The 17,322-nt window shown below is 30.5% G+C and overlaps 5 protein-coding genes across 5 annotated transcripts, besides 3 other annotated features; 4 read left to right on the top strand and 1 right to left on the bottom strand.

Moving 5' to 3' along the window:
• Positions 1-2,959: part of a mobile genetic element that runs on past the window's edge.
• A 2,720-nt stretch (positions 2,960-5,679) lies between these two features.
• On the bottom strand, positions 5,680-7,710 carry TVAGG3_0540340 (positive regulation of cilium movement; the record flags this gene model as incomplete). Its single annotated transcript, XM_001312911.1, has 1 exon — positions 6,255-7,595. One exon carries the CDS (start codon positions 7,593-7,595, stop codon positions 6,255-6,257), a length of 1,341 nt encoding a protein of 446 aa, XP_001312912.1.
• Positions 7,711-8,123: 413 nt separating this feature from the next.
• TVAGG3_0540330 (armadillo (ARM) repeat-containing protein family) lies at positions 8,124-11,188 on the top strand (the record flags this gene model as incomplete). Its single annotated transcript, XM_001312910.1, has 1 exon — positions 8,124-11,096. One exon carries the CDS (start codon positions 8,124-8,126, stop codon positions 11,094-11,096), a length of 2,973 nt encoding a protein of 990 aa, XP_001312911.1.
• Positions 11,189-11,791: 603 nt separating this feature from the next.
• Positions 11,792-11,905: a mobile genetic element.
• A 225-nt stretch (positions 11,906-12,130) lies between these two features.
• Positions 12,131-13,067: a mobile genetic element.
• An 882-nt stretch (positions 13,068-13,949) lies between these two features.
• On the top strand, positions 13,950-14,651 carry TVAGG3_0540300 (uncharacterized protein; the record flags this gene model as incomplete). Its single annotated transcript, XM_001312909.1, has 1 exon — positions 13,950-14,651. One exon carries the CDS (start codon positions 13,950-13,952, stop codon positions 14,649-14,651), a length of 702 nt encoding a protein of 233 aa, XP_001312910.1.
• A 188-nt stretch (positions 14,652-14,839) lies between these two features.
• TVAGG3_0540290 (uncharacterized protein) lies at positions 14,840-15,529 on the top strand (the record flags this gene model as incomplete). The annotated part of the gene is made up of 1 exon (XM_001312908.2): positions 14,840-15,226. One exon carries the CDS (start codon positions 14,840-14,842, stop codon positions 15,224-15,226), a length of 387 nt encoding a protein of 128 aa, XP_001312909.1.
• A 576-nt stretch (positions 15,530-16,105) lies between these two features.
• TVAGG3_0540280 (MYB protein-related family) lies at positions 16,106-16,690 on the top strand (the record flags this gene model as incomplete). Its single annotated transcript, XM_001312907.1, has 1 exon — positions 16,106-16,690. The coding sequence occupies one exon, from the start codon at positions 16,106-16,108 to the stop codon at positions 16,688-16,690; it is 585 nt and encodes a 194-aa protein (XP_001312908.1).
• Positions 16,691-17,322: the final 632 nt, after the last annotated feature.

Here is a 17,322-nt window from a genome sequence, read left to right as displayed (position 1 = left end):
TGATATCTTAATTGTGCTAATATCCTTTATAGGATTTATTTTTGCAACTGTTCCGCAGCATGAAACCTCATCATCTATGAAAATTGAATCTTAACGTCTGAATCTTGAACATCACAAAGAATGGCGATAATGTGAATTAATGATTCATAAGGTAAAATAATTAAACCGGATTGGTCAATTAAATTTATTATTGAATCATAATTATTAATTATTATATCACGGTAAATTTTCATTAATTCAGAATTAATGTCTATTTTATATGGGTTCTCGATGTTTGATGAAAGAGGTGGGGGTATGTTGGATAAGTGGGAATTTCAACAGGTTCTTTACCGGGTTCAGATAAAATGATTGGGTCTCCATTCTCATGGTTTTTCTTCATTCTCCTCATTCTTCGGTAAGTCACGAGTTAATAAATTTGGTTGAGTTGCTGACCTTGTTAATTCAGGGCTAACATTAACTTTAACATTTTGAATAATTCGTGATTTATCATCATTTACGTTATAACCAACCGTAATCTCTGCTTTTGCGTTAGTGTTCTTTTGACTAGTGAAACGTCTTCTCATTTATAATCGAATAAAAAAAATATATTTAAACTTTTATTTTGCTGGAACTTTTGAATCTATTATTCCCTGTATTTGTTCATGAAGTTTGATTTTTAGCATTTTCATCGAAATTAATAGACCGAATATATTCATTAATTGCATTCTTATAATCATCTGATTTCTCAAATTTTCTTTTATCTGATTCCTTAACTAAATCATAAGTTAAACCTCGTTGCTGATATAATGGTTTCTTAATTAAATCTTTGAATGCTTGAGATAAAGCACCTGATGCAATTCTTGCTACTATAATTGGTTGGAATTGCTGTTTAAGTTCATCTTTAACATTTGCGAAAACTGGATCGAATAAAGCAACTTTAAAGAATTTCTTAGCTGAAATTTCAGGTCTAATATTTGCATATTGACCATCAAACTGGTTAGAATATCGTGGTAATCCATCCGGTCCCTCTTCAATAGCATTTAATTCTTCATTGAAATAAGAATATGGATTATGACGGTATGAATTAATTGGACCATTTTCACTTCTCTAATGTATTGTTTAACAGCTTTTCCTTTTCATCAAATTGCATAGGATAATGTTCATTATATGCTTTACGTTTAGGATAATCAGACATAGTTAATTTATAACCATTTATGACTTTAATATTACCTTGACCATCAGTAACGAAAACTTCATTTATACCATCAGGTTTTCCATTTGGACCCGTAATGTCTGCTTCGTGTGCTTCCCAATTTGGACCTGACGTTTGGCATATGCTTGAGCTTCTGGTAATGTTAAAACGTTTCTCATTTGTTTAACATCTTTTTGAAGACCAGCAACAATATGAACTAATTCTTTCATTCCATCAGGAACTTTCATAGTTCTATTATATGCACCCTTTTTGTTTGTCCCTTGTTTTAATGGAACCTGTAGAAGATTTGCCATTTCTGTCATGTTTAATTATAAATAAAAAATAAAAATTAATTATAAAAAGTTAATCAAATTTAACACTTCCTTTATTTAAATCAACTATTATTTTTCCATGTTCACTAATTGCTGATATTGTGTGTAAAGTTCATTAATGCTCATTGGTAAATTCACTTGATAAAGCATAACGTTCAACTGTTGACGACTAAACCCACTGAAAATGAAAAGTGTTGATAGATTTGATTTAATGTTTGTGCTTAATGCTTTGAAGTATTGAACAGCCATGAAGAATGAACACTGAATGTGTCGACATTGAGTTAATAACTGATTAAAATATGATTTCTCATTTGTTATTAGTTTTGATTTCACTGCATCATCTAGAAAAATGAGTGAATGCAAAAATTCTCTATCAAAATTTGAAATAGAAAGTGTTTCAAATAATTCATCTCGTTGTTTATCAATAATTTTATCCTCTAATCCTTGCTTCTTGATTGTATTATATAATTCTTTATACATTAAAAAGTTTTTTAAATAATCTTCTGCTTCTTCTTGTGATAAATAAATAATTGGAATTTTGATTAAATGCTTTAAAGATTCAAATGTATCATCTGAAGGTGAACCTGAACGGTTGATATAAATTAACACATGTGAATGGGGGAGGTGTTAGCAATAATGATAATTTGTTTTAATATCGTTAATGTTTTACCTTTATTCTGTTTACCAATTGCTGCAGTGATTGAATTTAAGTAACATTCAGAATATGGAATTTTCATTAATTTTTCCTTAGATAGAGCATTTCTATTATCACTCAATGCTTCATTAATCATATCATCTACGTATGTATTATATACTCCTGCTAATTCTTCATAAGGGGTGGATGAATTTAAATCCATTTAATCAAAAAATAAATTTATAATTTTATACATTTCTATTCATCAATATTTCATCATATGAACTTCTATACTGTGGTGGTGTACCTGTTGGATGATATTTCAAACCTTCATCCGGTGTCCATGTCCAATATGTAGTCCTAGTAAACCAAACCTGAGGAGGATTTGTCACCTTTGAACAGTAAGTGTCATTTACCCTGAATGATTGGATAAGCTTTCACTTGTACTGTAACTTGTGAGTTGAAAGTTTCTAATCCATCAAAGAATATACCCGCCCCATCACGTTGAACTGGAATAGTGCATAAGAATGAAGTTTGGTCTTTCCATGTTCTAGCTAATGGCGTGCCATTATCATCATTCAGTGGTCTAGTTAATGAGTCCTCGTATTCTTCCGTGCATTCATTCACTCCATCTAAATCAGAAGCTTGAAGCATACGTGTAAAGAATATGTCACCCACTGTGGTCATCGCTTGATCGGGGAAGTTTCTGGAATCTATAGTGACCTGAAGACCTCGAAGCATTGGATTTTCTAAAACTGTTTCTTTGCATTGCATTCTTCGAAATGCTAACACAACATCTGTAACATTATGAAGAGCGTATGAGAAATCTGAGCTGATACCTTCAGGAGTGATGCAACCTCCATTTAGTGAACGAACGTCAATATGTTGAGCTGGAATCATGAATGGATCTTCCTTACTGAATAAACGTGGTATTGCTTTAACTGATTCTTCAATTAAACCGTATCCTGGTGTAATGCATTTATCCTCTAAAACTTCCATCTTTGTGCATGAAATAATAACGTCATCAACTGTTGCGTCAGCAGATGTAGCGGCTAAGCTTGTAATTAATTTGGCAGGAAGTCCGATTTGTTGGAATTTGCGATCATATTTATAAACATGATTCATAATCTTTTCATAATTTTCATCAGTTATCTTTTCATAAACGTAATTTTGTAAATCAGCAACTCTTAACGGGTCAACTGACAAAATACTAAAGTATCCCTGAAAACATAATATTTAAGAATGATTTCACCAAATGATTTAGGATAATCATCGAACGCCTGAAATGCTAACAAATCATTTACCGGAATAATCATATCAAAAGTGACATCAACTTCTTCATTTGCTTTCTTGAAAACTTCTGAAGGGTCAATATATTTACCACATACTGAGTTATCATATTTTTGAACATTATTATATAACGAATGAACAAACTTTTTAACTTTCCTTTCTGATTTTGGTTTATATGTTGCAAATGCGAAAGATTCACGGGCGCAATCCATCTGAAGATAACCGGCATCACCTCTTTCAGTTTCTACTTCTAATTGTTTAAAGCTTTGATTTGATGATTTGTAACCAACGAATAAACGCATGCATTTAAAAGCGGCATCGCATGTGAAAGCTTTATTTGAAACTAGAGTTGCTTTAACTTTGCGTTTAATATATGTGTCACTAATTGGTTCACATCATGAGCCGATTTGTAATTCTTAAATGAGTTTGTTTATCATCAAAATATGGAGCATCAGAGTCATAGCATGAACTTTCAAGTTCTCTATAATATCTTCTACCGTCATTCTTTGCGAATATTTCATTTATCTTTTCGAATGAATGAAACACATTTCCATTAATCGGTTTAGTGTTTGGCACTAATAGTTAGTCGTCATTTATTATTAAATAAAAATCAAAATTAAAAGATGAAAATGAATTTTTAATTTTAATGAAATAATCAACTATGGCTGCAGGTATATTTAAGAAACTGTGGGATAAAGTAAAAAGAGGAGCGCATAAAGTTTGGGAAACAATTAAGAAAGGAGCAAATTGGATATTTAAGAATAAAGAAGCAATTAGTGACATTGCTGAATCAATAACACCAAAAGCCCCAATAAGAGAAATATAATAAAGGAGAAAAAAGTTTATCAAAGACTTCAACCGATACTAAGATAAAAATAATATTTATTTTTTTTCCACTATCTACCTCCTATTTTATTAAGTATTCCTTCAGCAATTCCACCAACTGCGTTACCTGCTTGTGCTCCCATCGCCGGATTACCTGCTTTAGTACCTAATACTCCACCTATGATAGTTCCTGCCATTTTCGCTACTGGTGCCAAAAAAGTTTGCAACGGGTTTAATAATATTTTTATGAACCCAACCTGCAGCTTTCTTAATTCCATCCCATAATTTTTTAAAGAATCCTGCCGCCATTTCTGATTTAATATTAATTAAAAAATATATTTCATCACTTATATTCTAATTTTTATTTAATGATAAATGAAACCAATTTTAAAAATAAATGAAACAGAGGAGGAAGAAATAAATGAAAGTGAAAATGTTCAACAAAAAATAAACGTTGTTAAACCAATTACTGAAATAAAAATTTTTTCATCTGTTGAAGAATTTAATGACTATTATGCTAACAATAAAAAATTATTTGAAGAATTGACAACGTGTAAATTGAATAAAATGTTTAAAGTTGATGGATTCAAAATTTCAAAAATAAAAGGAGTGGTTAGTTTGAAATCTATTCCTCAATCAAGAATCACCTCATTAATGAAAATTGATGATTTAACAAAAAGAATAGAAGAGATTGAAGAAAGAATGAATCAAATAATTGATTTCATAAATTCAAATAATCATTAGTTTCTTAAAGTTCTATGTTGATTCTGAGACATGAATTTTTAAAGTTTATTTTTTTATTTTTTTATTTCATTATGGTAGTTTATTTTTCATTCATGAAAATAATTATTTCTAATTTCTTTTACTCGTTTATGAGGTCTTTGATTATGACTCCATTGATTCCATGAAATTAAATATTCTTTATCATTATATTTATACCTCATTAGCTTATTTTGGCTTTCATATTCATTTAATAATTCACAATCTTCATTTTTAAATTGAAGTTTAACCCATTCAGGATTTAAACAATGTTTAATTAATCGCGGAATATCTGACATCATCTATATATAGCTTCCCTTTAAATCTTTGAATATAAACAGGAACACCATCCTCTAAAATTCGATAATCTATTTTATCTGGTTTTACTTGTTGGGTCATTTATGTAAGAATAAAAAAATAAATTATTTTAAAATTAATATGTTAAAATAATGATACAAAATCGCTCGATATTGTATGAATTCTTACGTTTACAAAAAAAGTCACACAACCCATCCTATCCTACTACTTTTAGATTTAAAACAATATTTTTCTCCATATTATTATAACATGAATCGCTATGATATAAGAAATATATTTTCAATATTGAAATTGAAAAATTCTAAAATTTTTGAAATTCAATTTGAGTGTGATGATCGATAACATATATTTTTTAATTAAAATCTTGTGTCGCTATCATATAAATATACTATTTCTAAATTAAAAATAGAAAAAAAAGTACTATTTAATGATGAAATTGCAAATAATATCAATATATATATATTCATGCTGATATATTTTGGGAACAGATTGGCAATCACATAAATAGGATTGTGTTAGTTTGTCATGGATATAAAACAAATTTTCGAGCTAATTGAGCGAATTTAAATCACAAACACTTATATTTTCTATTACAAGGTATATTTGTAATATACAACCAGTAAATAGCTTTCTCTAACTTTTACCAGCTTAGATGATAGCAAATTAGATACGAATTTCATGACCCCTCACCAAATTCCACTAAAACATATACAAATAAAAGTACTAAGTGGGTATCATCTAACCCTAGAATTATAGCTCCTAGGACTCATCCTAGATGGTAGTTCTGGAAAAACACCTGTTTTTTGGAGTTGCAAAAGTTAAAAATTGAGGGTATTATTCAAAACACGACTCTAAGAAATTTGTACAAAACAGCTGAGCTTCATTTCAATCCAATCTTTGAATTGAATCTTTGCAAAATTAAAAATTAAATTCTCATCGGAGGTTTCTTCTTTGAAGGGGATTTCGCTCTTTTTGGCAATGTTATTACAGGCTTAACCGCTACTTGTGTCTTCAGACGTTGTTTTGTTGCATCATCAGCTGCATCAGGAATTCTATAAGGAGAAGCAATTTTAATTGGCATCACCTTTAATGCGCTGATGATTCTTTCAAAGTTTTTAGTCTGTGGGGAATCTGTTGGGAAAACTTTTACAAATTTACTTTCTCTTATGGCAGCTTCTTTATCTTTCTTTATCTTCTTGAGTATCTCGGGATGATGGTCCAAGAATGACCTCATTGTGTTATCACTCCACTTTCCAATGTGAGTATTAACTGCATTTTGAAGAGAAGTGAAAGGAGCACTGATTTTCATAGCAGAAGCAAGCATCTTTACCTTCAGTTCTTTTTCTTCTTCAGTGTCAAACTCTAAAGATGGTCTGTAGTTGACTTCTAAAATCCATGGATTCAATTGAGGGTCAAGTAATATATCAAAGCCTAAAATCTGGAAGCATCTTGGAAGACCGTATGAAGGACACTTCTGATGTGCGGCTTTTGTCATGAAATTCGATATTGATATAACAGTAAGTGCAATAATAGTATCAATCCTCTTCCAAAGCTCATCGACGTTATATCCTTGAGCTGCTATTTCGGAAAATACAGTTTCAATTCGTTTTGTGATAGCAGATAAATCTTGAATATTATGTCTGTTAACAGCAGTGTTTGTAATGCTTCCAAATACAGAATTGGAATCTTCTTTAGCAGAGCAAAATCTTGCAATGCCATCTCTGTAGACAAATATCTCAAGTTCTGGAGAAATCGATGAAACAAGACAATAAACACGTAAATCGAATTTTGTGCCGTTCAAAAGGAAAGATTCAATGTATTCTTGTGCTATAGATAGCAATGTACTTGGTTCAAAGTTGTCAGTTGGCTTCAAAATCACGATTCCATTACCTAATGATCCATTATCTGGTTTTATAATGTATTTCTTCTGGTGTTTGGCAACTGCTTGCGAAAATTGGGCATTTTGCATTGGAAGGATAAATGATTGCGGAAGAAATTGAGGAAAATCCGACATACATGAAGAAGTATTTTGAAGAATTCTAACCAAAGGAGCTTTTCTACATATTAAATTTACATCAGGAATACGATTAACTATTTGATATGGTAATAAGTTTGAAAAATAATCTTGATCTTTGATCTTATCATACCAAACGAGAACAGCTGTTGGATCATTTTCATTCCAAGCGATGTTTGCCGCTGCCATTGCTGCCGGAACTGTCTCAAACTTAATAAAACCATTGGTAGCTTTTAATTGACATTCCGACATCGTGATTTCGTATCGGTTTATAATTTCCGTAATGAAATGCTATTTTTCTTTATTTAACTTTAAAATCTCATAATGCATCTTGTTGCCGTTGAACTCAACGATGCTTCAAAAATTTCTATAAACAAAAAAGTGACATATAAAAGCAATACATTTCCAAATAACGATCATCAAACTGTAGTTCAAATGTAAAGACATAATATTTTATTTATCACATTCACCCAGAACAGATAAAGCGAAATCACGTATTAATTCGGCAATCTTATGAGAAATATTGTTTATGAAATCTGACCACCCAGAAATTTGAGAAAAGATATGCCGCTTCAATAGTATATCCAATTGATGTTGCAACCATATTATTTGTAAATCATATTTTCTCATTTTCATAAAATTTGAATTCGAATTTCAAATTATTTGGGTAAAAACAAGCGCTTCCAGATTGATAGACTTGTAATTTTCGATTGCCATTAAGTTCATCGAATTTTATTTTTTAATTTTTTGGCGCCAACTCCCCTGGTATTTCCCCCTAAAATGCGCAGTAGTCTCAAAATGGATATAGAAGAATTTAGAAAATTATTAGGACCGATATTTGAAGGAGATATACAAGCATGGGAGTATCATCAGGAACTCGTGAAAGAGAACCCAGATACTCTTTTGCTACTAAATATTGAGAATATCAAATCTGGTCATGAGAGCTCAGTGAAATCTGCCATTCTATTTGCAAGAGAAGTTTCATTGCTTGGTAAATCACTACTTTCAATACAAAATTTGGACTTACCCCAAATCTTTCTCGATTCATTGTTACAAATCCTGATGGAATCAAAAAATACCAAAATTTTCATTCATATATCTACATGTATCTTCAGACTAGCAAAGATATATCTACCTTCTGGTCAGATGCTTGATATTTTTGACAAAATCTTTGGAAATTTTGAAAATTTCTCAAATCCAGCCAAACTTGCTTTAGCCGATTGCCTTGCTCTCATATCGAAGTCTAATAATATCGATACTGTTCAGTACTTTGACAATCTTTCACAGATAATTAACCATTTAATACAGATAGGAACACCCGAATCAGTTAAAACCGGCCTTTTCTTACTATACTCGTGCGTTCAAACAGAGGAACATTATCAATATTACCAACAATTAATCGATTTTACTCAAATCTTGACTCCTGAAGTTGATTTCAAGATTTTGGCTGGATTTTGGGGATTCGTAGAGTCCAATCCAACGTTTTTTGGAGAACAAATTTTTCAAATTTTCCAGTCATTACTTCAGATTATTGAAAATGGCAACGACAAGCTCAAATGTCTCTCTTTAGAAATCATTCCTTGTTTCATTGACGCTTATTCCCAAGAGTTTTATTCCGAAATTCCACAGTTAATTACAAATTTATCAGAATTATTGAATTATAAGATGGAAGAATTCACTTTTCAGAAGACATCCGATGTGTATATACCAAGAGACATTGCCAAGTCTTCAATAAAGCAAATTGCAGCTGCATATCCTGATGACATCGAATTGAGTAATCATATTATAGAATATTTTGCACAGATATCAGAAACAGATGATCCAAATCAGATTCATATGTTACTTATGCTTCTTGAGTCAACTTACGATTCATTCCTCGATTGCTTCCAAGGATATGCCAGATCAGACTTCCTTCCTCTTATTATGACACAGTTTTCGAACGAAAACGATATAATTCGTTTTGATGCTTTTAATGTCTTCAATATTGTTCTGAATTCTCTTTCAAATGACTTCAATGACGATTCACCAACAGATGAAGAGATATTCACTGCTATTATACAAGTCCTTTCCGAAGAGTCAAACGAGTATTGCCAACAAAAGGAAATCCAAGCTCTTCAATGCTTCATCACGATTGCAAAGACCATCACCGAGCAAGAAACAGATATCATTTTACAGTTTGCCAGCCAAACAATGGAGACTTATCCTTACAAAATTTTGAAAATTTTCTCAATACTTGCCAAGAAACAGAAGAAGACCTTTTACAAATTCTGTTCTACTATATATGAAGTCATTGAACCAATATTGTCGTCATCAGAAGAGGAAGTTGATCAAAAATTAATTTATGCTGCTCTTGAAGTACTCTGCTCCCTTGCATTATGCCTAACAGGAGATGAGCTTGAACAAATTGTTGAAGTAATTTATAATTTCATTACAAATGTAGATGTCTCAAAATTAACCTCAAAAGAAAGGGACAAGATCAACGGAGCATATGGGGTTCTTGTTCAGCTAGTTAATACCAGTCAGTTTGTTAATAATTCTTTTGAAAATTTAGTTGAGAATATCTTAACTTATGCTTCTAAGGACATTGACTACAAATCAACCAATATGAACGAATATGAGAAAGATGTATTTGGCAGTAATGATGTTCTCTGCTCAGATGAAGGAATTGTTAAATCATATGAAGATTCAGACATCCAAGAAGTAGTTGAAAGCTTACAATCAGTTTATACGATGCTCAGAAAGACTTATGGAATCTCATCAATAGTTGATAAAGTGGCTCAAATTGTAATTAAATGGCTTGATGACGTTATTACCGACAATATCACAATAAAAGCCATTAAAGTCGCATCACTCATACCAAGGCATGCATATTATACCAAATTCACAGAGCTTCAGAGAGTTTTTGAAGCTACAAGAAAAGGTATAATTTCACTTTACGAATCTCTTGACATTTCTGAATTCAGTAAGGTCTGTGATTATTTCAGAGTAGTTTTGTCAGAGTTTAATCGTATAGTTAAGCCTTCAAGGAAGACTTTGGAACAAATTGTCAAAATTATTAGAGAAATTACTGCTAAGAAACAGAAACAATCCGAAAAAACATCAACAGCTTCATCAGTTTATTACTCTCTTAAGGATCTTACTATCGAATTTGTTTATATTATCAGAACTATTCTTTCCATTCATCCAGAGCTTTCAGAGATCGCGGTTCCTTTATCAGAAATAATGTATATGCCAAGCCAAGAAGGTTTCGCTTATTATTCCGTTCTTATTCGAGAATCAAATTATTTTGATTCTGACATTCAAAATTTAGCGCAAATGGCACTGAATTTAGACAATCCAGATGCTTTTACGAAGCAATCTGCGTGCGTTTTGTTACTCTCTATCATTGATTCTGGAAAATCAAATCAAGAAATTACAGAAGCAGCCATTAATGCTATAAACAAATTAGTTGAGTTCTTATCTAAGAATGTATCATATTCACGCAACGAATTAGTTTATGCTCTTATAAAATGTTATCAAAATAATCCATCAGAAAAAATTTACGTTCAATGGCTAAATAATTTACTACCATTGAAGTATTATAATAATTATTCCGCGAATGATATAGCTTTTATTGCTTTTAACATGCATTCACAACAAATTGTTAATGATGCAGTATTAGATGACAAATTTAAACAATTAATAAAGGAAGTAGCTGATAAATGTCCATTTGTCACTTCCCAAGAAATGCTATCGTCTATCGAATCTTTATAAACTTTCTATTTTATCATTTATTGGCTTATTTTTTATTTTAGTGTCTGTTGTGAGTAAATATGGTATTTTCATATTCGAATTATGAAATCTGGAAAATAAAAAATCAGCATTCTTTTAAAATAGTAAAAAATAACAAGGAATTCGGTGAGAACACAACATACAAAGCATTATTTCATTAAGAAAATCTTCACAGTTCTGAAAAATTGGAGATTTTTCCAGAAGTTTCAGTTTTTGTATATCTTTTTATCATTGTAGTCTCTTAATATTGAAATAATCTTCGTTTGTTGCATGCTAAGTTCAGTCAACGATAGGAATTGAGGGGAAATTAATCGTCGAGGAAGTACGATTATGTAAAGTAAAAAATGTTGTGGGATTTTTAATATTGTATATAATTTTAATAAATTTTTGTAGACATTTTAAGAAGCACATATAATTTTTGAATTTAAAAATTAAAGTAGTGTTGAATGAATTTATTGATTAATTAATACGGATATTCTCAAATTAATCAAAAATAGGTTTTCAGAGAAACTTTTGAGATATCTTTTCAAAATGTCTTTTTTGAAAATATATAAGTATTATATCAAATTGAAAAAAGGTATTTATCAAAATTCTAAATTTAATAAAAAATAACTTTTCAGAGGATTGTGATTTGAAAGCATGAGTAATAAGTAAAAAATATCTACGATTTTAATGAGGGAATTGTTCCTTATGAGGTATACATTATAACTATACCTCATAAGGAACAATTCCTTGATAGCTGGGAAACTTTCTCTGAATAACTTATCATTTGGAGAAGTTTTCCAGCTATCTATTAGAACTAAAGGCTGTGAGCACTAATATATAATCAGTGCCTCATAGCCTTTAGTTTCTTATTAAAAACGAGAAACTTGTTCGAAATGATAAACAATTTCGAACAAGTTTTCTCGTTTTAAGGAGGGATTGTCCTTATGAGGTATACAGTATGTATACCTCATAAGACAATTCCCTCTTGATAGCTGGAAACTTTCTCTGAATAACTTATCATTTGGACAGAAAAAGTGACACTTTACATGGCAAAAAATAGAGCCTTACTTTTGAGATACTTGAGATTGAAACTGAATCTTATGAGCGGTGATCTTGAATCACTACCTCATAAGGTTCAGTTTCATATAAAATTTGTTGCAATTTGTTATTCTTTTGCAATATATTTCTTATAAGATTTTACATCTTTTAGCGGGGAATGTTTGTTATTATGTATATATTATAAATATCTACACGATAACGAACATTCCTCGCTAAATTGCTGAGAAACTTTGAGGAAATGTCGAACAATTTCCTCAAAGTTTCTCAGATTTATATAGATCACTAGAGTCCCCTAGCACTGATTCTGGTTCAGTACCTAGGAGCTCTAGTTCTCTAACGAACTGATAAAATGTTTTTTAAATTTTTGGATATTGCTACCTGTGAAGCACTGACTTCAAGTCAGTACCTCACAGGTAGCAATTACATTGAAAGATGGGAGAAACTTTGTCGAATGTTAAACTATTCGGACAAAGTTTCTCACATTTGTAGTGGAGATGGAAGGCTTTGAGGTATATTGTATTAATATATACCCCAAAGCCTTCCATCTCCACTTGAAAGTGTCCAAACTTTGGGTTAATACTTTGCAATTAACCCAAAGTTTGGACACTTTCGAGAAGGAATTGGAGGGTAAGAGATATACATTCATATGGTATATCTCTTACCCTCCAATTCCTTCTTAAAATGGGAGAAACTTTGTCCGAATGTTAAACTATTCGGACAAAGTTTCTCCCATTTTTTGAAGGAATTGGAGGCTATGAGATACTGATGCAATGTCAGTAACTCATGGCTTCCAATTCCTTCCTAAAACTCATAAAAGTGGACATTACATGCATATAAAATTTGACATGTAAAGTCCACTTTTTGTGAGCGGGGATTTGACTCCGTCAAATCCCTTTTTCGTTTACGAGAAAGCCAAATTCTCTCAAAAAGTTAAGTAGGACCAATTTTTATAAAAAAAATCCAATTTCATTATGAATGTTAATTAATTTATATAATTATTGAATAAAAAATTTTCTTTGAGATTATGAAAAGTTCTTTGAAAAGTTATTTTTTCTCATTTTTAAATATTGTATTAGCCTATTTATTTATAATCCAAATTAAATAACTTTAAATTCAATATTTAAAGAATAATTTTGAAGGAATTGAGTTACTTCCCCCAACGATAAAATTGAGAGGTTTACATTTTGACCGAACTTAGCATGCAACACGTTTGCAATCAAATTTTAATAATATAAGCTTGTGAGTAATAATTTGTGGATTTTTTCTTTGACTCAATAAGGAATTGAATGTTTCGCATAGAGAAATAAGAATAAAAAGATCTTCTTGGTTTCAATATGAAAATCTATTGAAATTGAAATTCTTGGAAAAATTTCATCGGAACAAACATAGTGACTATGAACAGAGATTTAGAAGTTCATTACTGTGTTGTTCCATATTTATTAAACAGCGAGACTCTAGCTGCTTCATGCCGACAGGAGTTTCAAAAAAATTATTCCAAGAAATAAGCACTTGTTCACAATTTGAAAACAATAAATATTATAATAAAATGGATGGTATTAGTTCGTAGAGACTTTTCACTTATACTATTTTTTTGAAAGTTGGAAAATTGAAAGGAATAATTCCACATCCTCTCAATTTACATTAACAAAATAACATGGTTTATAGCAATGACTCATGATACTATTTTCTTTTTTAATACTTTTTTGGCATTTTGGCATTAGTGTCAAAAATTAAAAATTCCAAATTTTTAAGCGAAACCAAGATTTTTTGTAAAAATTTTCATAATTTATAATGTCTCAACAAACAAACGACCCCCACTCTGTTGAATTCCCGCCGGATTGGTCATTTGGAAGCAGTACAACATCAAGCCCTGAAAAGGCACCTAAATTACAAGCAATTGGTGAGCTTACATCCAATGAAACAAGTGGGAGTCCTGCTTCCCCAATAAAAACAACTTCCAATACACCCGGCGAAAGCAACTCACTAATTAATTATAGTATGGTGGATCCGGGGTCGAAGTCCAATGATTTTCCAACTGATGAAAATTCGCATTTACAGAAATTAGAAGAAAATAAAAATCCATCTGAAAGAAACAACATAAAAATCAATTTGGATGCTAGTGGTGATGAAAAAACCAATTTGGAAGATGAAAACGGCGAGGAAGAAGATTCAACAGAAAACCAATATGGAATTATTAGTCCACAAATTTACAGTCAATCCGATGATAATGCGGTTATTCAAAACGACGAAAATCCAGAGGAGGAAGATGAAGTCGAAGAAAATCCAGAGGAGGAAGATGAAGTCAAAGAAATTCCAGCAGAATTCAATCAAAAATTTTGGAATGGTAAACCAGAATATGTACCGACTAAACAACAGGAGATTGAGATGAACCACCAAGGTTCTGATGAAGATGAATTACAGGTTGATGATTTTAATAAAAGTATTTTCAAGCCTGTCGAAAAACCAGATGATGATACCGAAGAAATACATTAGGAAACGAAAGTCCAGAAGAAAATACCACTCGAATTCGTCTTCCTCCAGAGCTGAGCGAAGCACTTTCTAAATATATTAATGGAGAATTGAATAAAAACAACCATTCCAAGGAAGATGAAGAAGATGAAGAAAACGACAACGAACAATTACATTCCTCAGATGAAGAAGATCTTGTTGTTGAACAGCCAATGAAGAAAGAAAAGAACAGCTTAGAAGGAGTTGATCCATCCGATAATCGTGCATTTGCTGCAAAAGGCCCTCTTGTACAAAGAAATCAAGCTAACAAGAAATTACAAAAGAAGAACGCAAAAAAGAACAGCTTAAAACGAGTTGATCCATTCAATTATCCTGCATTTTCTATAAAACGTCATCTTGAACAAAGTAACCAAGCTAACAAGGAATCACAAAAGAAAGCGAGATCATCCCCGAAGAAAGACGTAACTCCACAGAAGAAGAACATAAAGGAAATCGATTTTCCTGCAATTGTTGCAAAACGCCATCTTGAGCAAATAAACCAAGCTAAAAAGAGAAATGGTAAAAGTAGAGTTCTGTCAATTTTGGAAAGAGTTTTCTAAAAAGCATCAAGCTTAAACAGTTTTAAAGTTTTCTTTTTTATAAAATTTGAAATCATATGTTTTTCCTTCAGATGACGATTTCATGTCATTCAAATAAACAAATATTGAAAATTCAATATGTTAATTCGTCTCAACTTGCAAAATTATTATTAGAATAAGTACTCGATATTTATATTCATTAATTATTTTATACAAATGTGTTGAATGACATATTGATCATTCAATTTATAAGAACGTGAAATTCAATATTTAAATAATTTAATAAAAAAAATTTTCTATTCTAACACATCACCATTTTCAATGATGTAAATGTAATCAACTATAATAAAATGACGCATTACCATTTATTTTATTTATCAAAATTATAAATATGCTTTGCATTTCTAATTAAATTCATTTAATAACAGATTTTCTTCATTTAAATATGTTTTGGCAATTATGAACATGATTATAATAATTGTTCAGATATTCATTTTCTTTTGATAATTAATTGCAACTTTGATTAATTTCATATAATATTTGTACATTTATTACTTTATGTATCATATAAACTTTAACATTCCGGTGATAATTTCCTTGGATTTACTTTCAATCTGCTTGTGTCGCAGAGTTCTCAAAAATTTCAAATTTCACCGTAATTCAAATTTTCAATTATCAATTCAATTTTTTTATTCATAAATATTTATATATAATATTGTAATATCATATGTTTATTAATTTTAATTCCGGAATAAATTTGTTTCAATTCTGAATAATTTCGGTGTTAAACATCATGTTGATATTTATAAATAATTTGCATATTGATAAAGTTTTTATTTTAGGTTTTTGTGAGCATCCATTACTTTGAGAAGCAGAGAAAAAAAAATTCACAATTTTTTTATGTATTCCAGAAACGATATACTTCGAAGTACGAAGAGAGCTAGGAATCATTTCAGCCAGGAAGAAGATACAATGCTTTTATCGCTAATTTCTTCTTTTAAAAAATGCGAAATAGACTGGGAAGAGATTAGTAGAATTATGAAAAGAACAGTTCGACAATGCAAAGACAGATATAACAATTATCTTATAAACAAAAATCAGAATAAAGATTTCACAAATGATGAACTTATGAAAATCATCCAATTATATTCCATAATTGGCCCACATTGGGTGGAAATATCTCGATTTTTCCAAGAAAGAACTGACATCGATATCAAACTTGCATTCAAGAGGCTTGAAAGGAGGAAAATTTCAACTGAAACATCGTTCCAGTTATACCTATCCTTGAACAAATATAACAATTGTGCCCTCAAAAAACTTTATACTAAAAGATTCGTATGTAGAAAAACATCAAATAAATTATCATTCCAGAAAGATGAAGCTGCTCAAAATATGGAATATATTGAATTCTCCTCAGAATATGAACAATCTATTGCTTCAGGATTCAATGAAGAGGATATTTTCAATGAATTTAGTGAATGCTGATTTTTGATTTGATGTTTTAAAATTACTATCTCATAAAGAAATATTAAATTTTAAAATGCGCATCTGTATGATGTGTTATCATCATTGTACATATAAATTAAATGATATATATAAAAGTATAAGGATTGTTTTTTATTTCAGATAATATCTGCATCACGCGACTTGAATAATATTGATGCAAAAGAAAATTATGATAACATATTAAATTACGCAGAAAAACCAACTGGTTTGTGGTATTTTCACACTTTTAAAACAAGTAGCAGAGTTATCATATAATTCAGGAATTTTCCTTGTATGAAAATTGATATGCTCTTTTTAAAGGGTCTAATATATCCCGCAACAAGTTACACTTATTCCTAGTATAACTAATTCGAGAGATTTAAAATTATTTATCTATAATTATAATAAATAACACCAATTTTTGAGGGGTTGGTTTTTATTGCGGGCGTGTCAAATTGGAATGGAAAAAAAAATCAAAAAATGTCACTTACATGAAGAACATTTAAAAAATAAGGATTGAACAATCTATTGATATATATGATCAGAACTAGTATAAGGGGTCGTCATGTTTGAGTTTAACCTTGACATGAGTAGTTTATAAAATATTCATAAAATCAGTCATTTACTATTTA

Source organism: Trichomonas vaginalis, chromosome II (assembly GCF_026262505.1).
Source record: "Trichomonas vaginalis G3 chromosome II, whole genome shotgun sequence".
Classification (NCBI taxonomy): Eukaryota; Parabasalia; order Trichomonadida; family Trichomonadidae; genus Trichomonas; species Trichomonas vaginalis.
Note: the sequence above shows the minus strand (reverse complement) of the source record. Positions and strands in the feature narration are given on the sequence as shown.